The sequence below is a fragment of the Nansenia antarctica genome (genome assembly GCF_963989245.1).
Source record: "Nansenia antarctica genome assembly, chromosome: 7".
NCBI lineage: Eukaryota > Metazoa > Chordata > Actinopteri > Argentiniformes > Microstomatidae > Nansenia > Nansenia antarctica.
The window spans coordinates 60,112,379-60,132,378 of NC_137677.1; the positions used below are offsets into that span (position 1 = coordinate 60,112,379).

The 20,000-nt window shown below is 43.7% G+C and overlaps 1 protein-coding gene across 1 annotated transcript in view; it reads right to left on the reverse strand.

Annotated features, from left to right (window-relative positions):
* Window positions 1–9,414: 9,414 nt before the first annotated feature.
* Window positions 9,415–20,000, reverse strand: part of slc37a1 (solute carrier family 37 member 1) — a gene marked incomplete at its 5' end in the record, with an annotated part of 15,772 nt that continues 5,186 nt past the window's right edge. Inside the window, 16 exons of the mRNA XM_080537158.1 lie at window positions 9,415–10,968; window positions 11,247–11,311; window positions 11,735–11,832; window positions 12,695–12,773; window positions 13,474–13,547; window positions 13,933–13,981; window positions 14,307–14,392; window positions 14,505–14,567; window positions 14,913–15,003; window positions 15,700–15,825; window positions 16,093–16,167; window positions 17,295–17,347; window positions 17,494–17,660; window positions 18,035–18,111; window positions 18,275–18,410; window positions 19,717–19,795. Of these exons, the coding sequence (XP_080393284.1) occupies window positions 10,953–10,968; window positions 11,247–11,311; window positions 11,735–11,832; window positions 12,695–12,773; window positions 13,474–13,547; window positions 13,933–13,981; window positions 14,307–14,392; window positions 14,505–14,567; window positions 14,913–15,003; window positions 15,700–15,825; window positions 16,093–16,167; window positions 17,295–17,347; window positions 17,494–17,660; window positions 18,035–18,111; window positions 18,275–18,410; window positions 19,717–19,795 (1,334 nt within the window). The 3' untranslated portion in view covers window positions 9,415–10,952. The remainder of the gene's footprint in view (window positions 10,969–11,246; window positions 11,312–11,734; window positions 11,833–12,694; window positions 12,774–13,473; window positions 13,548–13,932; window positions 13,982–14,306; window positions 14,393–14,504; window positions 14,568–14,912; window positions 15,004–15,699; window positions 15,826–16,092; window positions 16,168–17,294; window positions 17,348–17,493; window positions 17,661–18,034; window positions 18,112–18,274; window positions 18,411–19,716; window positions 19,796–20,000) is intronic.

Sequence of the window (20,000 nt, forward strand, 5' to 3'; positions counted from 1 at the left end):
ATATTGTATTGAACCATTGCAAATCCATAGTGTGAAGTAACAGGATTGTGACTCTCTCCAACGTACCTTTAATGTCAATGGAACAGACCCACTGTTTGAACCAGGCTTGGCAGACCTCCCACCCTGGTCCCTGGTGGGCCTTCCTTCTGATTACCAAGTCGCCAACCAACCAATCAAAATGTTCAGACTTTTATTTTGAAAAATGTAAATAAATGTCAACGTTGTTGAAAATCAGCGACACACTCGCTAGTCAAGCCAAAACATTGCAATGCAATGGATTCAGTGAGTAATCCTCCCTACTCTACACTAACAAGGTAGTAGTAAGTCAATAAACGACTTGTTCCCGGTTTCACCACTTGCTCTCGCATATGCAGATTCCAGAGCAAGGTAATAAAATCCTGGCCCCTACTCGACAGCCTTGACCACAAGGTGGTCAATGACGAGTTTGAGTGTGGTAACGCCCGTCGTCATCAAAAGTGACAAGTCGATACTTTATTCACAGTGTCCTCCTCTCCTCCTCTCCTCCCCTCTGTCCTCTTCTCCTCTGGCCTGCTCTGCTCTCCTCTGCTCTGCTCTCATCTCCTCTCCTATCCTCTGCTCTGACCTCCTCTTCTAATAATAACTTTATTTGTATAGCACTTTACACCTTCTCGACCCATATGTGCCCTCAAGGGCTCTGCGTTCACAAGGCTCTGCTCTGCTGATTGTTCCTAGAAAGATTGTTCAGAAAAAAGACAATTGTCTTTTGTCTTTTCTTTTTTTTTCGATTGTCTTTTTTCTGAACAATCTTTCTAGGAACAATCAGCAGAGCAGAGCCTTGTGAACGCAGAGCCCTTGAGGGCACATATGGGTCGAGAAGGTCCTTTAAATAGGAAGGCGCAGTGCCATTTATAGCTTTATATGTTAGTAGCAGCATCTTGAAGTCCGCTCTAACATGGACAGGGAGCCAATGAAGGGAAGCCAGTACTGGTGAGATATGGTCGTATTTCTTTGACCCCGTCAAAATGCGAGCTGCAGCATTTTGGACCATTTGTATGCCATGGAAACTCTTTTTTGGCAGTCCAGACAAAGGGACATTACAATAATCTAGTCTGGATGTCACAAAAGAATGGATCAGAACCTCAGCATCTTCAAAAGAAAGGATTGATCTAATCTTAGCAATTCTTCTGAGGTGAAAGAATGCTATTTTTATCACCCCCTTTATGTGGGAGTCAAATGTGAGGTTCTGATCCAAAATGACACCGAGATTTTTAACCTTGTCCCTGCACTGGATGACACAATCATCCAAGGTCAAGACAAGACTATCACTTGGATGATTTAGTCTAGCTGGACCGAATTTTATCATTTCAGTCTTGTCTGAATTTAATAGCAGAAAGTTCGCTGATAACCATCCCTTCACAGCAGCCAGACTCAGGTCTTTAACGTAACTAAATCTGAGACATTTCCTGCTGTTATAGGCATATATAGTTGTAAATCATCAGCATGACAATGAAAAGCAAGACCAAAAGAACGCAAGATCTGACCCAGTGGTGCCAAGTACAGTGAGAACAACAGAGGGCCCAGAATGGACCCCTGTGGGACTCCATACTTGACTGCCCGGGATGCAGACAATACATTATTGTGTAGAACACATTGGGATCTATTTAACAGGTATGACTCTAGCCACTGGAATACTTGGCCTGAGATGCCAAACAGGTTCCTGAGCCTATCCAGTAATATGTGATGATCTACTGTGTCAAAAGCAGCGCTCAGGTCCAACAATAAAAGAACAGATGTTGAGCCTGAGTCGACCGTCAATAGCAAGTCATTTACCACCTTAGTGAGTGCTGTTTCAGTAGAGTGGTTGGTGCGGAATGCCGACTGTAGTGGCTCAAACAGATTATTAGAAGACAGAAAATCTACAAGCTGTTTTGAGACCACTTTTTCAAAAACCTTAGACAAAAAAGCCAAATTCGAGACAGGTCTATAACTTGCCAGTGAGAGTGGATCCAGACCCGGTTTCTTTAATAGGGGTTTAACCACTGCAGATTTAAAACAGGATGGGAAAACTCAATTTAAGAGAGATAGATTGAGGATAGATAAGACATAGGCTCCTAGAGTTGACCAAAGATCCTTAATAACCCAGGCTGGTAGCGGATCCAGGGAGCAAGTTGTAGATCTAGAAGCCAAGACCACCTTAGTCAGATCATCTAATGAGATGGACTCAAACTCAGAGAAAACATGTCCTGAAAACATGTCTCCTCTTTAGTACTTTTTATTTTGCTCTCTCTGTTTTCATTCATTTTCCTGTAAAGTGCCTGGTATTGCATCTGTGTATCACATACTATTTAAATAAAGTTTGATTTGATTTGATGCATGCATCCTATTTGTGATGTCATCGAGAGGCACAACAACAAAATCACAGAATATACACTCACCGTCACCGGCCACTTCAGGTGTACCACCTTTTCAACTGCTCGTTAACGCAACTATCTAATCAGCCAATCACGTGGCAGCAACTCAATGCATTTAGGTATGTAGACATGGTCAAGACAATCTGCTGAAGTTCAAACCAAGCATCAGAATGGGAAAGAAAGGTGATTTAAGTGAATTTGAACATGGCATGGTTGTTGGTGCCAGACAGGCTGTCTTGAGTATTTCAGTATAGTAAAGTGCTGATCTATACTGGGATTTTCCCGCACAACCAACTCTAAGATTTACAGAGAATGGTTAGAAAAAGAGAAAAATATCCAGTGAGCGGGATTTCTCTGGGCAAAAATGGTGGTGGTGGTGGTGTACTGGTGTGGGGGACATTTTCTTCGCACAAATCTTCACCAACTGCGTGATGCTATAATGTCAATAAAAAATAATCTCTGAGGAATGTTTCCAGCACCTTGTATGTATGAATCTATGCCACAAAGAATTAAGGCAGTTCTGAAGGCAAAAGAGGGGCTCCAAACCCTAACCCAGTACTAGCAAGGTGTGCCTAATAAAGTGGCCAGTGAGTGTAGGTGACAAAAGCAACAAGGGCAGAGAGAGGGAGAGAGAGGGAGAGAGAGAGAAGGAGAGACGTAGGGAGAGAAGAGAAAAATGTGCAGAAGACAGAGAGCACTTCAGAGATCTGCTAATGGCAGCTTGTCACAGGTGTCTGAGACAGTGAAATGTCAAATCCAGGAACTCAGTGGTAAAGGGCCCACTTACCTTACACTTACCTGTACATGCACAATTGACTATTGACCCTTAATACAATACACATTTGACTGCTCACTTTGGATGATTGGTCTTTTCATTGGGGACTTTATTTCAATTCAACTGATAAAAAAAGAAAGAATTATCTTTGCAGTAGACTATTACTTGACCACCGACATACAGTATGTACAAGGATGCACACACACACACACACACACACACACACACACACACACACAGACACACAGACACACTCAGGGTGCACACACACAGACACACTCAGAGCACAGCTCTAGGTGACCCTGCTCTAGGTGACTCTGCTGCACACACACACACACACACACACACACACACACACACACACACACACACACACACACACACACACACAGCAGTGACCAGGAGAGCTCTTAAAGATGCAAGATGACAAACAGAGTGTTTACCTCTGACCCATTTTCGTTTTCTTGAGGGCTCTCTCTCTCTTTCCAACTGGTTCCTGTGTGTGTGCAGCTCAGGGGAGGCTGGGTGCAGCTCAGGGGAGGCTGGGAGAAATCGGAGGATTGGCTTGATGGAATGCATGGAATGGAATGAGGAATGGAATCGTACGTGTGTTTGATATCATTCTTCATTCAATTCCATGCATCATAATGGGCCAGACCTCTGATTTCCATATTCACCAGCCTCCCCTTGTGTAGCTGTGTGTAGCTGGGGGTATCTGTGTGTATCTGTGTATAACTGTGTGTAGCTGTGTGTAGCTGTGTGTATCTGTGTGTATCTGTGTATAACTGTGTGTAGCTGTGTGTATCTGTGTATAACTGTGTGTAGCTGTGTGTAGCTGTGTGTATCTGTGTGTATCTGTGTATAACTGTGTGTAGCTGTGTGTATCTGTGTATAACTGTGTGTAGCTGTGTGTATCTGTGTGTATCTGTGTATAACTGTGTGTAGCTGTGTGTAGCTGTGTATAACTGTGTGTAGCTGTGTGTAGCTGTGTGTATCTGTGTATAACTGTGTGTATCTGTGTGTATCTGTGTGTAGCTGTGTGTATCGGTGTGTATCTGTGTGTATCTGTGTATAACTGTGTGTAGCTGTGTGTATCTGGGGGTATCGGTGTGTAGTGGTGTGTAGCTGTGTATCAGTGTGGATTATCTACACTGAGTGGATTTCCATGTAGTATCTGTTCAGATGCTGTCAGCTTTGATAGCATTAATAGCTGAGAGCGACAGAAGAGCTCCTATTAACTGAAGAAGCTCTGTGCGTACTCTTTGATATGAGGACCTAAGACCACATGATACTGATGTCCATACAGATATTGGACGTTTATAAACATTCAATGTTTTAAAACACAGCCACCTAATAAATTACCACTTCCTCTTTGTCGGCTGATGCTCATTAACACTGTTATCATATAATTTCCTCTCACACAGGCACTCTTTGTGCCTACACCAGGATCCAAATCTAAATAACAAAACAGTTCTCCTTGTCTCCTGTTCGCCGGATCAAACTGAACACATGGAAATACCACATTCAAATCTATTACAGACAGAAACAATAAAGCATGCAAAGCAGGGACTGACCAAGCTGATTCTGGAGGAAAAAAAACACTGGATAAGAACAGACAGAACCAGGACAACTGCTCACAGTCACGCATGAAACCTGCACATCATGCAAATCATCTTGCCCAGAAGCTAAAAACTAACCATCTTTCCTGACTTTATGTAAAATAAATTAAACCCACATGGAGGTTCTAGTTCTGTCCACATGGTAGGACACATACTATTACGATTCAGGTCCAGGTCAGAACAAGAGTACCCACACACCACAGACACAGATACACACACACGCACACCCAAGGGGAAGAAGAGAAGGGAGGAAGGGAAACAGAGATAGGAACCGATGGACAGATTTTAAAAAGTACAGCTAGGTACAGTATGTATGAGGCCTAGGGACTAACAGGGATGGATACATAATGTAGTGAGGCTTTTATCTTGAAACCAGCTGGTTGGTCCTCTCTCAGATGAGAGAATCCGGCAGTCATGGGTTCTTATGTACAGCCTGACGACGCTAGAACTGTATGATCATATGTCCCCGGCTGTTATCCCTGTGTGTGAGCTGACTGTGTGTGTGCGTGTGTGTGTGTGTGTGTGTGTGTGTGTGTGTGTACGTGTGACCTGTGAGTGGGAGGAATACATCAAGACCTCTTTAATTGAGTCTGAAGGGAAGTCATCCTCAGAGAGTGTGAAAAGTTGAGAGAGGGGGAGAGAGAGAGAGAGAGGGGGTGAGAGAGAGAGAGGGGGGGTGAGAGAGAGAGAGAGGGGGAGAGAGAGAGAGAGAGGGGGTGGATGAAGAGAGTGTGAGGGATAGAGTGAGAGACTGTGGCATGCGTGTGTGTGTGCATGTATGTGTGTGTGTGTGTGTGTGTGTATGCGTGTATGTGTGCGAGCGTGTGTGCGTGCATGCATGCGTGTACAGCGTGTACGTGCCTGCGTCTGAATGTGTTAGCGAGCGACAGAGGAGAAGATGGAACGTCACCACAAAGACATGAGAGAGAGAAGGAGAAGAGCTACTGAGCAAAGGCAGGCTCCATACCATCGCTTCACCCCAGTAGCATACTGACCAATGAATAAACAGATCAATCAAGAGATCAAGAACAAGAACTCATAGTTCACACAGACCTCAGGCCAGGAGCCGAGTCTAGCCATTGAACGACTGAACAACAACGAGCGGTAGAGGAACACAGACACACACACACACACACACACACACAGACACACACACACACACACACACACACACACACACACACACACACACACACACACACACACACACACACACAGAGACTCTGAGAGTGAACTCCATAAAAATTGCCCTGCTGCAATAAATGCAAAGGGCCGCCAGAGCATGGCGGTGTTTATCAGGCTCTTTACAACTTTGGCCTCTGTCTTGTCCTCTCCACTTCACCCGGGTGTTTGTTTAAACAAATTGAAATGGACTGCACTTTGGAAGAAGTGCAATACAGCGCGCTGTTCTGTCCCAGACACAGCCGAGGTCTTCGCCTAGACTACAATGCATCATTAATAAAGATTTTTCCCAGTTTGAGAAATGTTGTTAACTCCAGGACTACGGTTTAATCTGTTGTCTAACAAACCAGCTCAGTGGGGTTGGGAAACTATAAGATGTGTCAAAAAAGTCAAGACATTCCTCATGTTAAGAAATTAAATGTTGATTAAACTCAGGAGCTCAATTGAATACCTATGCAATAATTCAAGATTTGGATAATGCCATTAATATTCCATTTTAACTCCTACATGGATTTGGTCTTTATTAAAATGGATTTCACTCAAGCATGCATACTATTCAGCCAGGTATGTAGGTAGGCTACACAGCTTAAATGTCCATTCAAATGTAATTCTCAACCATAGTTAATCTTCACCCTGACTCCTCCTGCTTTCAACAGTCTCTATTTTACAGCCTTTCAGAGGAGAAAAAAAACATTTAATCTATTAAGATAATTATTATTATTATTATTATTATTATTATTATTATTATTATTATTATTATTATCGGTCATTAGTCTGATCCAATGCTTTTTTTCATGCTCACCAGAATTTCACCTTTGCTTTAACAAGCAATCAAACATGACCATTTCAAGCAGGATCAGGACATCTCAATTACATTTTAAGGATCTCTGTCTCTATATATTCAGATATTACAGGTAGTGTGTGTGTGTGTGTGTGTGTGTGTGTGTGTGTGTGTGTGTGTGTGTGTGTGTGTGTGTGTGTGTGTGTGTGTGTGTGTGTGTGTGTGTGTGTGTGTGTGTGTGTGTGTGTGTGTGTGTGTGTGTGTGTGTGTGTGGTGTGTGTGTGTGTGTGTGTGTGTGTGTCTCTCTCTCTCTCTCTCTCTCTCTCTCTCTCTCTCTCTCTCTCTCTCTCTCTCTCTCTCTCTCTCTCTCTCTCTCTCTCTCTCTCTCTCTCTCACACACACAGCTGTTTGTTGTTGGGAAACAAACCCAGGGATGACATTCAGTGAAGCTGATCGTGAGCTTAGAATTATAAGGTTCTATCTCCGTTTAGGGCAGTTCAGAGATATTGAGCGTTAAAGTTTTTACATTCCATTATGTTCTGTGAGATGGAACCTTTGTATTTTATGAATTACTAACTCAAAAATGTCAACATTTAAAAAATAACACCACACAGGCATTAATAAACACCTAATGGTTCACAGTATGTAAAAAAACTCAATTTTGACCAAAAATGGAGATAGAACCTTATAATTCTAACGTCACGTGATGCCCAATCAACATTAAATTCTTAGCGATGACGTTTCCAAAACAACCATTCGCGCTCTCTGTTAAACGTGGGAAATCGTCATCATAATAATATAAACAGTAGGCTATTTCAAATACGAAATACACAAGATTGTTTCTACCCACGCACAATTACAATGTACAAATGTGGGCTGTCACTTTTCCTACGTTTCATGTTGAATATCATAAATGGATATTTGGATATTTCATAATGTCATAAATGCGGTTTATGATACGCAGCAGAAGGGTTGATGATCATATTCATATCCAGCGGCATTAATGAAACGGGTGACAGACAGACAGACAGACAGACAGACAGACAGGTTACCTTCTGGATCCTGCCATCCACGTCCAGGTAAATCACTCGGTAGGACGATGAAGCGGTGCCCATCTCTGTCTCTCGCCGCTAGAGAGGCTTCGGATCGCGGGGAAACCACCTCCGTGCTTCCCGTGGTTGAGTGAGTCGGACACCCCCGGAGAGTCTCTGATGGATCGGCTAAATGAACTCAGCGTTTGGACCACATCTCTCTCTGTCATCTGGGTACCTCGCTGCTCATCAACCCTCATAAGCCTTTCCCTCAAGCCCTCCCTCTGCCCCCTCACGCACGCACGCATATATATACACACACGCGCGCACACGCACACACACACACGCACGCGCGCGTACACACACACACACACACACACACACACACACACATATATATATACACACACACACACACATATATATACACGCACACACACACACACACACATATATATATACACACACACACACGCACGCACGCACGCACACACACACACACACACACACACACACACACACACACACACACACACACACACACACACACACACACACACACACGCACATTGTGGGAAAATTGAAGAGCAGGGATCATACGGTTTCTCTCTCTCATCGCCATAGTTACGGGGCTCCTCAAGGACGCAAGACCTACAAGGCGATAGAAATGTGTCTGGGTTGCCTACACACACACAAACCCCCAGGTCCTGCAGTCTGTGTCGACGGCTACTATTCATTTTCAGAGACATAAAATCATATTATTATACGTTGAAGAAATTGTGTTGATGCATTTTCTTTCTGTCAAGGACCACAAATCCGTCATCATCTCTCTGGAAAACAACGGGTTAATTAGATGTAATCCAATTAGCATTTTGCCACCAATCCTTTATCGTGACACTTCAATTCTAGGCACAACCGCAATCAACGGGAGTTTGTTTGTAAATATGATATGTTAAGAAGTTATAGGTTAAGAAGTTCTTGGTGTTGTGTTTGGAGTGTGTATATGACAATGTATGCATATACTGTAAAGCACTTTGAGCTGCAACGTTTGCAGCAAAAGTGCTATACAAATAAAATGTTAGTATTATTATTATGTCTGTAGACCTATCATGACTCATGCGTGTGCATGCATTAAATATTGTCCTTCTCTCTCACTGTGTGTGTGTGTGTGTGTGTGTGTGTGTGTGTGTGTGTCATGCGCAATGCACGCTTATGTTAGTGTACATATCTGCCTGTGTCACTGAGTGGAGGTCTAGCAGCCAGAAGTGAGGTTGTTTAGGCTGTCACCTGCCACCTCCAGCTGAGCCTTGACCTCTTGAGACCCAATCAGGCTCTTGACCTGGACCAGATTAGTCTGCTTAAACCTCCTTAACAATTAACTACTACTATACATATTACACACGTCACACGTCATCAAGTCAAAATAGAAATAATTAGACTTTTTTTTATTTGCCAAGAGTTATATATATATTTACAAATGGACTTATGGAAACTTGTCACCAATAGGCTACCCTGCACCTGTACTGGAGTCCGGCAGTGTTCATTTTGGCTGGATTTTTAGTCGTCTAGTCTTGGTTTTTGAACGAAAAACGATGCTCGTTGGTTTTGGTCACATTTTGTCATTTCTGTTCTTCTTGGTTCTGGTCTAGTTTTGGGTAACGGAGACTGAAGGCATTTTAGCGTGGTTTTTAGTCTATAACATTTTAGTCAAGTTTTCGTTGATGACTAGGGCTAGACTCTAAAATATGTTTTAGTCTAGTCGAGTTTTTGTGGACCGAAACTGGAACTAAGAAGGATGAAGGTGACTGGGTGTGACTGGTGTGCATCTTCGTCTAAAGACTATAAGACTAAGTGACTAAAAAGCCTGCCGAAATTACCACAGGGGTCCGGTAAGATTATGACAGCTTGATAAAGACACTATGCAACAAAACAAAAAAAACAAAACAAAAAAAAAGGCACAAATGTATTTCAAGTACTATCACTGAAGCACTTATAATATCTTCACTATTCAACAGACGTTTCAGCTTCTTTACCGAGATGTGCTTCTGCTCCACATAAAGAAAATTGCATTTTGACCATCATGAAAGGGTAATGGGAATATAACGAAATTCCATATTTCTCCAAGTGGGTATACCATTATCACTTCTGTCAAGCATTTGGTATTCATGGGGGTTTTATGACAAACATAAGAAAAGTCATGGAGGCATAAATGACTCGATGAGCGATTAAGGTTTGGGATGAGATTTGGTCTACGTCTATAGAAGAACAACCCTAGTTCTCAACATTGCACTGCATATAAATATAGCTTGATAGGGCTGTGTATTCCGTATATCAGCAGGGGGTTGGTATAGTGTCTCAGCTACTCCCAACACAAACAATAACATTCATAGCATTCAAGTCCCCGGCAAAGACTGAAAAACAAATAGACCTCACCATCATTTTGGCAGTTGTATAAAAATACAAATATCAAGTACCTTCATATTTCGTCCTATACAGAGAAAAATACACAAAACGCCACCACAGGACAGAAAGACATAATTTAACATTTTCCCAAAATAAAATACATTCTCTACATCAATAAATTACAATATACTCCCCACAATCTTTGGTTCAGGAAGGCAAAGGGTGATAGATATCTGAAAGGCGTTTTTTATCAGCTACAGAACCAGTCTGGTTGCAGTGATGCAGGCATGTGTTGAGCCAGAGGGGCTTCAGGTGGTCTGGTGGTTCCATCCCTGCTGAATCTTCATTTGTTTCCATTCACCTGTGCAGTTTAGTCCTTTCCTCATGGACGGAGGTACAGTCAAGCTTGCATCAGTGAACAGCAGACCTCTCACTAGAGGTTGTGTCCATCTATTCTATGTCTGGCTGATCAAGATGTGTCTGTGTCTGAGTGTGTGTGTGTGTGTGTGTGTGTGTGTATGTCTGTGTGTCTGTGTCTGTGTGTGTGTGTGTGTGCGTGTGTGTGTGTGTGTGTGTGTGTGTGTGTGTATAGAGTGTAGTTCCTGGTTCAGGAGGTGTCCATGTCAGCTGTGTTCTGTGGTCCAAGTTCAAGGTCCAGTCCAGGTTGGGAGAAGTGGTTTAGATGCATGAGAAGAGTGTGTGTGTGTGTGTGTGTGTGTGTGTGTGTGTGTGTGTGTGTGTGTGTGTGTGTGTGTTATTGTAAAGTGCTCAGTGCTCCTTCATCCTGCCAGAGGGAAACACCAAAAATCACTCATCACTTAATATAAACCCTGGATTATGCTGTTAAATACATTTGGAATATGATCTGATTATCTGTGTAGAGCTGTTTCAATAGTCTGTAACTGTACGGTGAATCGTTTCAGATACGGAGAGATGGGAGGACAGACGGTCGTTCAATAGAGGGAGGAATGCGTTGTCCGTGACAAACTGAAGGATATCGTGCCGAGTGAACTGATGAGCGTAAATATAGATATATACGAGAAATAGAAACGCATCACTTACTCGACAATGGTGCTGGAACGGGGTTTGTGAAAGAACAGCTCCTTCGACACCAGCCGCAGCAACAGCTACACAGCAGACAGGAAACACAAACACACACAGATGAGTTTCTCCATTCACAGCAGAAAGGTACTGTTGCATTTCTCAACTCCTCTGAGAAGGAAATGACAACGGTGACCACGGTAACAAGACATAATGCAATCATCTATCAATCGCAGTGAGTGCATACATTTTTCAGTTGATATAGTCCCAGCGGGAGTCGAACCCACAACCTAAGCGTTAGAGCCATGCTCTACCAACTGAGCCCACCAAAGGACCACACAATCATCGGTGTCAGGTACAGTCAAATCCAGCACAGCATTTCTGATATCCCGACGCTACAGGACATCTAGCGATAGACGGCTATGGAAGTGCATTAGTGTTAGCTTAGCATTAACACCCACCAGTAGAGCAAGGAAGGACACTAGTGTTAGCTTAGCATAAACACCCACCAGTAGAGCTAGGAAGTCAGCTGTCATCAGCATGTAGAACACCTGGTTCCAGCCGCCTGAAGATAACACACCTGCCAGCAGGGGGCCTACTGCTGCACCTGGAGACACACACACACACACACACACACACACACACACACACACACAGGAGAAGAGTGAGTTGATAAAACCGTGTACTTTAATATCTTTACAACCCAATTAAATCACATCAACCAATCAAATGAGTTCCGTGGCAATGTTGAGAGACGCTGACTCCGCTGACTCTGTTACCCTCTCATAATGTAACCGATGATATGATAAGCTCGCTCCTCAAGTTCAAACACCCCCAATCAACGCTATCCAATGGGTAGCTTTTGGTGGCATAGCTAGATTACATCAGAGACTGGAGCAACTCTCAACTGCAAGGCTGCTGATTGCCAGAACATGACATCTATTTCAAAACTGTTTTGACAAACTGACTAAGGTTGTGTTCGAAAATGGCATACTAGCATACTGCATACTAGCATAACATGTTAGCTAGTAGCTAGTAGTTGTAGAGGAGCTAGTAACTAGTAGTTGTATGAATGAATGAATGAATGAATGGTCTTTATTTGTCATTGATATAGTACAGGTACCAAACAACGACATTTGGGAGGGGGGGCTCCCCTGGTGCTAGGAAAGAAAAAAAACTGAAAAAAACAAGAAGGGAAAGGAGCTGGTTTACATAAATAAAGGCTATGTACACTATCCACTATACTATACTGTACAAATAAAACACTGTGCTGTACTCTATGCTATGCTATACCTATTCTAACATTTCCTGTTCTCTGCAACCTTATGTACCCTAGGGTTGTAGAGGAGCAAGTAGCTAGTAGTTCTAGAGGAGCTAGTAGCTAGGCTTGGAGGCCCGGTCCTCTGACTTTGGTGGCCCTAAGGGAGGGAGCTAGGCATATGATTGAATATGACAGGAGAGTCACTGACCCACAGAGCCTGTGCCGTCGATGATGGCTGTGACTGTCGACAGGGCCCTGGCGTTGCCCTTCAGGCTCTTGTGGGTCCCCTGGTGGGTCAGAGGTCAAAGAGAGGGACACAATATGAGGTCAGAGGAAGCCCTTACATTCATAAAATCACAAAGGATTACATAATTAAGCCAACTAAATAAACATGCTTCTATGAATGAAAGGCTGCCAAAAATACAATATGTATATGTAATATTATACAACAGTTAGTTCCGACCAAGTAATTTGATTGGACAAGAGGCATTCCATGAGTGCTGATATACAGTATAACAGCACTGGGACTGTATCACTCCAAAATGACCGTTAATACAAAGTAGCTAGCCTGCAGATGTTTGTGTTCAGGTTACTAGGCAACAGTCCAGTTGCGGAACAATTTTTTGTTGATGGAGCCAGAATAAATGATTAAATAAACGAACAAATCCTAATCTGTTGTCACTTATTACTGTTAACTAATAAATTGCGCTGTAGAACTGTTGTATAAAAGCAATATCACACTCAAGGTCGTGCTGTTATACTGAATATCAGCACGGCTGTGATTGTCTCAGCCGTGCTGATATTCAGTATAACAGCACTCCCTCTCGTGTGATATTGCTTAAATATTGTTTTATGTTGTTTGTGAGCCCCCTGCCCTAAGACAGTTTTCTATCATTATGTGATAGATAGACAATAAAAAATGTTGAATCTTGAATATGATTTGTATAAATAAAAAGGCAGTAAAGACCCACACACAAACCCACTCACCAGATCAGCAGACACTGCCGTTGTGATAAGTGCGTACGGCCCGTTCACTAGTCCTCCACACACCAGCAGCATCGCTAGGAGACAAACACATAACATTATGACACCATCCACTCACCTCACCATGGCCTGAGTGATGTCACCACCCACCACCAAGCTCCTGACAGGGAAAGTAAAGAGCGCGCGGCAGGTGGCCAACGGGTTAGAGAGGCTGGTTCGATCCCCAACCCAGGAGGGAGACGGATGTGAGCTGGTGACTGGAGGGTGGAGGGTGCTGGTGGTGCCTACTACTGCTGTTGTGCTCTTGAAGCGAGGCACTTAATCTCTAATTGCTCAAGTGGCATCGAAAGATGGCCGACCCTGCGCCCAGAGCTCTGTTCTCCCAACATTTTGTACTTAGTACTTGTGCTCTGTTCAATGACAATAAAGTTTCGTCTTAATCTCTTACTGGTAGATCCTTACCGACAGTTGGCCCCATTCCAAACTCGCTGATCATAGAGAAGCCGTAGAGCTGAAATATACACACACACACACACACACACGTCAAACATGACCTTCATACATTTATAATGTAAACACATACTGTTGGGAGTCAATAATTTAGATAATAGCAAAATGACATATAGGAAATGAGTACAGCTGAATTATATTAAGGAAGATCTCTTGGGTTACAAACGAAAATTACACAATGAATGTAAACATTGTCCTGGTCAACAGAGGGAGACGGAGAGAGAGAAAGAAAGAGAAGGGGAGAGAGAGAGAGAGAGACAGACACACACACACACACACACACACACACACACACACACACATACAGAGAGACACAAGACACTTACTGTAGGAGCGGCCAGCAGTAGCATCACTGCACAAGTGGTGGCCCTCTTTCCCAGTTTATCAGAGATTACCCCAGCCAGAATCCCCCCTACACACACACACACACACACAACACACTGAGTAAAAGCCATATATTTGAGCTTGGTATATGAACGAACCATGAGTCAACAATTGAAGAGATTACAAAAGGACCATCATACCGACTATCCCTCCTACGTCAAACAGGGTGGAGAGATCCCCTGCCTTCTTTGCATCTAGGTGAGCTGAGGGATACGGAGAGAGAGAGAGAGAGAGAGAGAGAGAGAGAGAGAGAGAGAGAGAGAGAGAGAGAGAGAGAGAGAGAGAGAGACTACCTGTAATATCTAAAATACCTTCCAGCTCAGAACATTCCAAATCCACAGGCTAATACAAAAGACAATACAACTGGCTGAGCTAGTTTAGCCACATACCAGACCACCCTACATTTACATTTTTGGCATTTAGCAGACCCCCTTTATCCAAAGTGACTTACAACAAATACATTCATCTAAGTAAGTGAATTGTCTATCCATCAGTCAACATAAAAAAAGATACAACACCAAAACACTGTCTCCCTGTATTCTACATACCTGCTTTGGTGATGTAGAGAGGCAGCCAGAAGAGGAAGGTGTAGCTGACTAGCTTAGCAAACAGCAGACAGAGAGAGAACTCGATCACTCCCTGGAAAGACAAGGACACGGTTAATAACTCAGCACACGACGCCAGCTAGGACAAACACACAGGTACTTAGAATTCTGTCAGGGGAGCCATGGTAACAGTACAAATATCAATTATTTATGTCTAAATCAAGTTTAGGTAAGAGGAGATGAATAGAATGTAAGTAGAAACTGTAAATGGAGGGAAAGGAATGTTAAAAGGGCATTCATGATATGGAGGGTAAAGGCCAATGCACACGGCGTGCGATTTTGTCGCACGACAACATTCGATTCTCAATTCACACCACCGAAGTGTGTCGGTGTGAATGGAGAATCGAATGTTGTCGTGCGACAATATCGCATCGCACGCCGCATGCATTGTCTCATTCAAAACAATGGAATCGAATTTGCGGTGCGACAAAAACGCACGCCGTGTGCATTGGGCTTTAGAATCCAGAGACAGTGTAAGAATGTATTGAAGCCACTGTTAAAACTACATAAGCGTAAGGCTTCTGTAAAGCCTTTAATTTCCCCTCAGGGATGAATAAAGTACCTACCTATCTACCTATCTATCTATCTATATCTAGACTAGCTACGGTATGTTCTAAACTAGCCTTCAGAATCTAGAATTTTTGGGGGTAAAATTGCATCGAGTGCCTCAATTCTCCTGGGCTTTTAACAGTGAACTGTGTTTGTGGTGTTGTTGTGGGAGGTGACTGACCGGTATGCGCAGCGCTCCCATGAAGCTGATGGGTGACGTCTCCTCTGCACTCTTCACCACCACCACCTGCTGCACAGGAACACACACACCGCTGTCTCTGGGAAGCAGCAGCTCTGTGTCCCAACTCTGACAGACAGGGAGAGAGGAAGTATGGGTGAATAACACTCTCACATAGACGCTTTTAATATAAACACCATGCACACACACACACACACACACACCTCCCTTGCAGGTATAAGCAAGAGAGAGAGAGAGAGAGAAACATGCACACACACACACGCGCACACACATGCACACACACACGCACGCACACACACACACACACACACACACACACACACACACACACACACACACACACACACACACACACACACACACACACACACACACCTGTGCTTTTCCTCCCTTATACTGCAGGTATAACTCCTTGTGTCCATTCAGACCATTGCTCCTCTTCGTTGGCCTCTGCAAAAAGAAAAACACAAACATATCTAATATACCATCGTGTTAATGAGCCCCTGTCCTGTAAACGAGTCTCCATGAAGCTACCTCTGAGTTTGCACCTCACACCTCCTGTATAAAGACCATATCCGGGGGGGTGGCGTAGCTCACTAAGGCTTCAGCCATGTCATCGCAGGGTCGTTGGTTCGATTCCAACCTTCAACCAAAACTGCATGTCATCCCTCCTCTCTCACCCACCCATCCTTCCTGTCAATCTCTATCCTATCCTGTCCCTGTCCCAAGCAGAAATGCCCTAAAAAACATATAATAAAAAAAAGACCATTTCCTGAAGAGGGGGCTCTTGGAATGTATTGGTCTGGAAAGATTAACCTATATTATTAAAGGCAAGCGGAAAGACTTTGACAAGCTGTGGGAACCATACATGAAGAACATGTAGGACAGAATACTTTATACAAAGTGGAGGAAAGTTTTGTTTTTGTATTGTTTTTTATTAAATCCAAAATGTATGCAAGTTGTGTGTGTCTATGTTTGTGAACTTTGTTATTGTATGTTTCTCTTTCTTTGTCTTTTGTTGTTTTGTCTTTGATGTTGGTATATAAAAATTATAATAAAAATATTGTGAAAAAACAAAAGACCATTTCCTGGAAATGGCTCCTGTCAATCCACACAACGATGCCTAACCACATTCGAAATGGAAATCCACCCACGTCATAAAAGTTAATCATATTCCATCACTTTTTTTTCTTCCTATGGAGGTGTGAGAGACCGGGGGAGGTGTGCAAATGGAGCCGGCCCCCGCCCCCCCGGAGACACTCAGGTGATCCACATCCATGCGAAAAGAGCACAAGTGGGCGACGGTTGTCATAGAGACCGTTGCCAGCGCATTGTGCGACAGATGTGTTGCTACGGAGGCGGGTCTCATCATGCGTCTGACAACGCATGCTCAAAACAGCCACCCCCCCAGTCATGATACAGTACACAGTGTAAACAAACTAATCAAAACACACAAATCCACCAGATAATTATCTTAGAGAGATGGAGGGAGGGAGGGACATGCATGACACACACACACACACACACACACACACACACACACACACACACACACACAGTCCATCCCTCATACTCACATTGTTGTAGGAAGCATGGTTTTGTTCATGGATGCTTCTCAGATCGTTGGGGTCTACAGGGACAGAACCCACATCAGGTTAGTACTCATTTCATTTCCTGAAGGAAAAAACAACCACATCCTTTTCCACTTTATTTCACAGATCTTCCCCATGCTCCTCCTCCTCCTCCTCTTCCTGCCAATCCCAGGGCAGTACTCACGTTCGATGAGGAAGAAGAAGCAGACCACGCCCATGAGGGCGATGATGACTCCGGGGATGATGAAGGACATGCCCCAGTTGGAGGACACCCAGTAGCCTGCGATCAGAGAACCCAGGATGTTCCCTACCGAGGTATGGGAGTTCCACACCCCCATGATGAGACCCCGCCTGAAACACGTTATTACAGGGTTACAACAGTGTTATAACCTCAACAAGATATTACAGGGTTACAATAGTGTTATAACCTCAACAAGTTATTACAGGGTTACAACCGTGTTATAACCTCAACAAGTTATTACAGGGTTACAACAGTGTTATAACCTCAACAAGTTATTACAGGGTTACAACAGTGTTATAACCTCAACAGGTTATTACAGGGTTACAATAATGTTATAACCTCAACCAAATCCACAGAGACTGAAGTCTTATCTCTATCCTGCAGTCTTACCCCCAGATAGTCAGCATGACCAGACCATAACAAACAAGCCTATATAAAGCCGTCTTTTCGCCAGAAACATCTCAGTGCAGGACAACTGCCTTACCTTCCCTTGCCAAACCAGTTCCCTATGCAGGTGACCACACTGGGCCAGCCTGTGGTCTGAACCAAGCCGTTGGCCACCTAAGGAAGAGGACAGGGAGACTCAGAGACATGGAGGCTGGGCTGAGAGCAATACAAACCGCCTGTTAGTGTTAGTGTGAGTGTGTGTGTGTGTGTGTGTGTGTGTGTGTGTGTGTGTGTGTGTGTGTGTGTGTGTGTGTGCGTGTGTGTGTGTGTTTCTCACCTGGACAGTTATATAGAAGCCGAGGCTGTGGATGTTGTAGATGTAGCCCAGGCCGAACATACAGGTGAACAGACCGCTGGTCAACATGCCGAACGTCAGGTACAACCGGATGGGCACGCGCTCGCCGATGATGCCACTGGAAGGGTGCACAGTGATGACATCACATGAGGTGAAACTGCTAGAGCGCCAGACAAAACCAGCTTCAATGCAGACCCTTTGGTCAACCATATCATTAGATATACTACTGTATTAACATATATAATCAACATGCTATGACTGTGTTACCAGTTTTAAAAAAGATATCCAAATGCATCTCATCTGAGCATGTTCTCTTAAACAACAAAAACAACAACACACTGAGGGCCAGTTTCACAGACATGGCTTGAGCCTAGGCCTGGAATAAATCACACTTGCAATGAAAAATCTCTATTGAGGATGCTTTTTAATCTGCATCCATGAAACCAGCTCTCAGTGTCTTTATTGCATTTAAAGTTTTTACATTTTTGGCATTTAGCAGACGCCTTATTCCAAAGCCACTTACATGGCATGACATTTAACACATCACACAGGCTTGGTTAGAGAGCATTTGACTTTGACTGCTGTGGTGCAGTGAGTTACGCAACAACAACCACAGGTCTGAAACACACACTCTCTAACCACAGGTGTGAAACATATACACTCTGTTTACGTGACAAAGAGAGAGAGAGAGAGAGAGAGAGAGAGAGAGAGAGAGAGAGAGAGAGAGATGGGGAAAGACAGACAGAGAGAGAAAAGGACAGAGGAGGGGGACAGAGGGTTTAGTGTGTCTAGCTCACGTTGAGCAGAATGGTCATCAACAATAGCCCGCTGTAGTAAACTATGCTGAACTGTGTCGTGCTGTGTACACGGCTGGGGGGCCAGGCTCCTCTCTGGTCCACAGCTTCTCCTAGATAATCACGCCATCGGAGCTGACACCATATGACTGGTACTGCTACACAAGACAAATGGACCCACAAAGGTGCTCTCTCTCTCTCTCTCTCTCTCTCTCTCTCTCTCTCTCTCTCTCTCTCTCTCTCTCTCTCTCTCTCTCTCTCTCTCTCTCTCTCTCTCTCTCTCTCTCTCTCTCTCTCTCTCTCTCTCTCTCTCTCTCTCTCTCTCTCTCTCTCTCTCTGGAGCGAAAATGGCGGCTGGCGGTTAGATAATGGTGGTGTGAATGGTGGATGTTTCTTCTTATCCAGGCTATTGATATTATGAAGTGAAATTCCAATTCAATGATTGTAAAAAAAAAAGAAAAGTTTAATGTTGAGATGAGAGTATCATTGAGATGAGAAACAGCATTTGTTGTGTGAACTTGGCTATTGGCCACTTTCCTGTCGCTACTTCATCATCTTCTATCCTATTGAGTTTGGATTGTAATGTAGCTGTTGATGTACAATGGCTGTTAGCATTAGCATTAGCCTTACCTGAGGTACATGCCCACGGCGTAGGCACACAGGAAGGAGTAGTCCATGGCTCCCAGTAGCTGCTTGTAGTTGTGCTTATCTGAATATGGAGGGAGGATTGTTTGTTTGCATAAGAATAGCATCAACTTTGGTGTCAGATGGAGGCTCTGTCTCCATATCAGCTTTAGGTTGCGCCCCCTTAAATTCATACCCTGCTAAACACATATCTCACCCAATTGTACTATCCACTGTAAAGATTTGGAGGCATCTGTAAATAACCCTATTTTTCTTCCTTAATCTCTTGA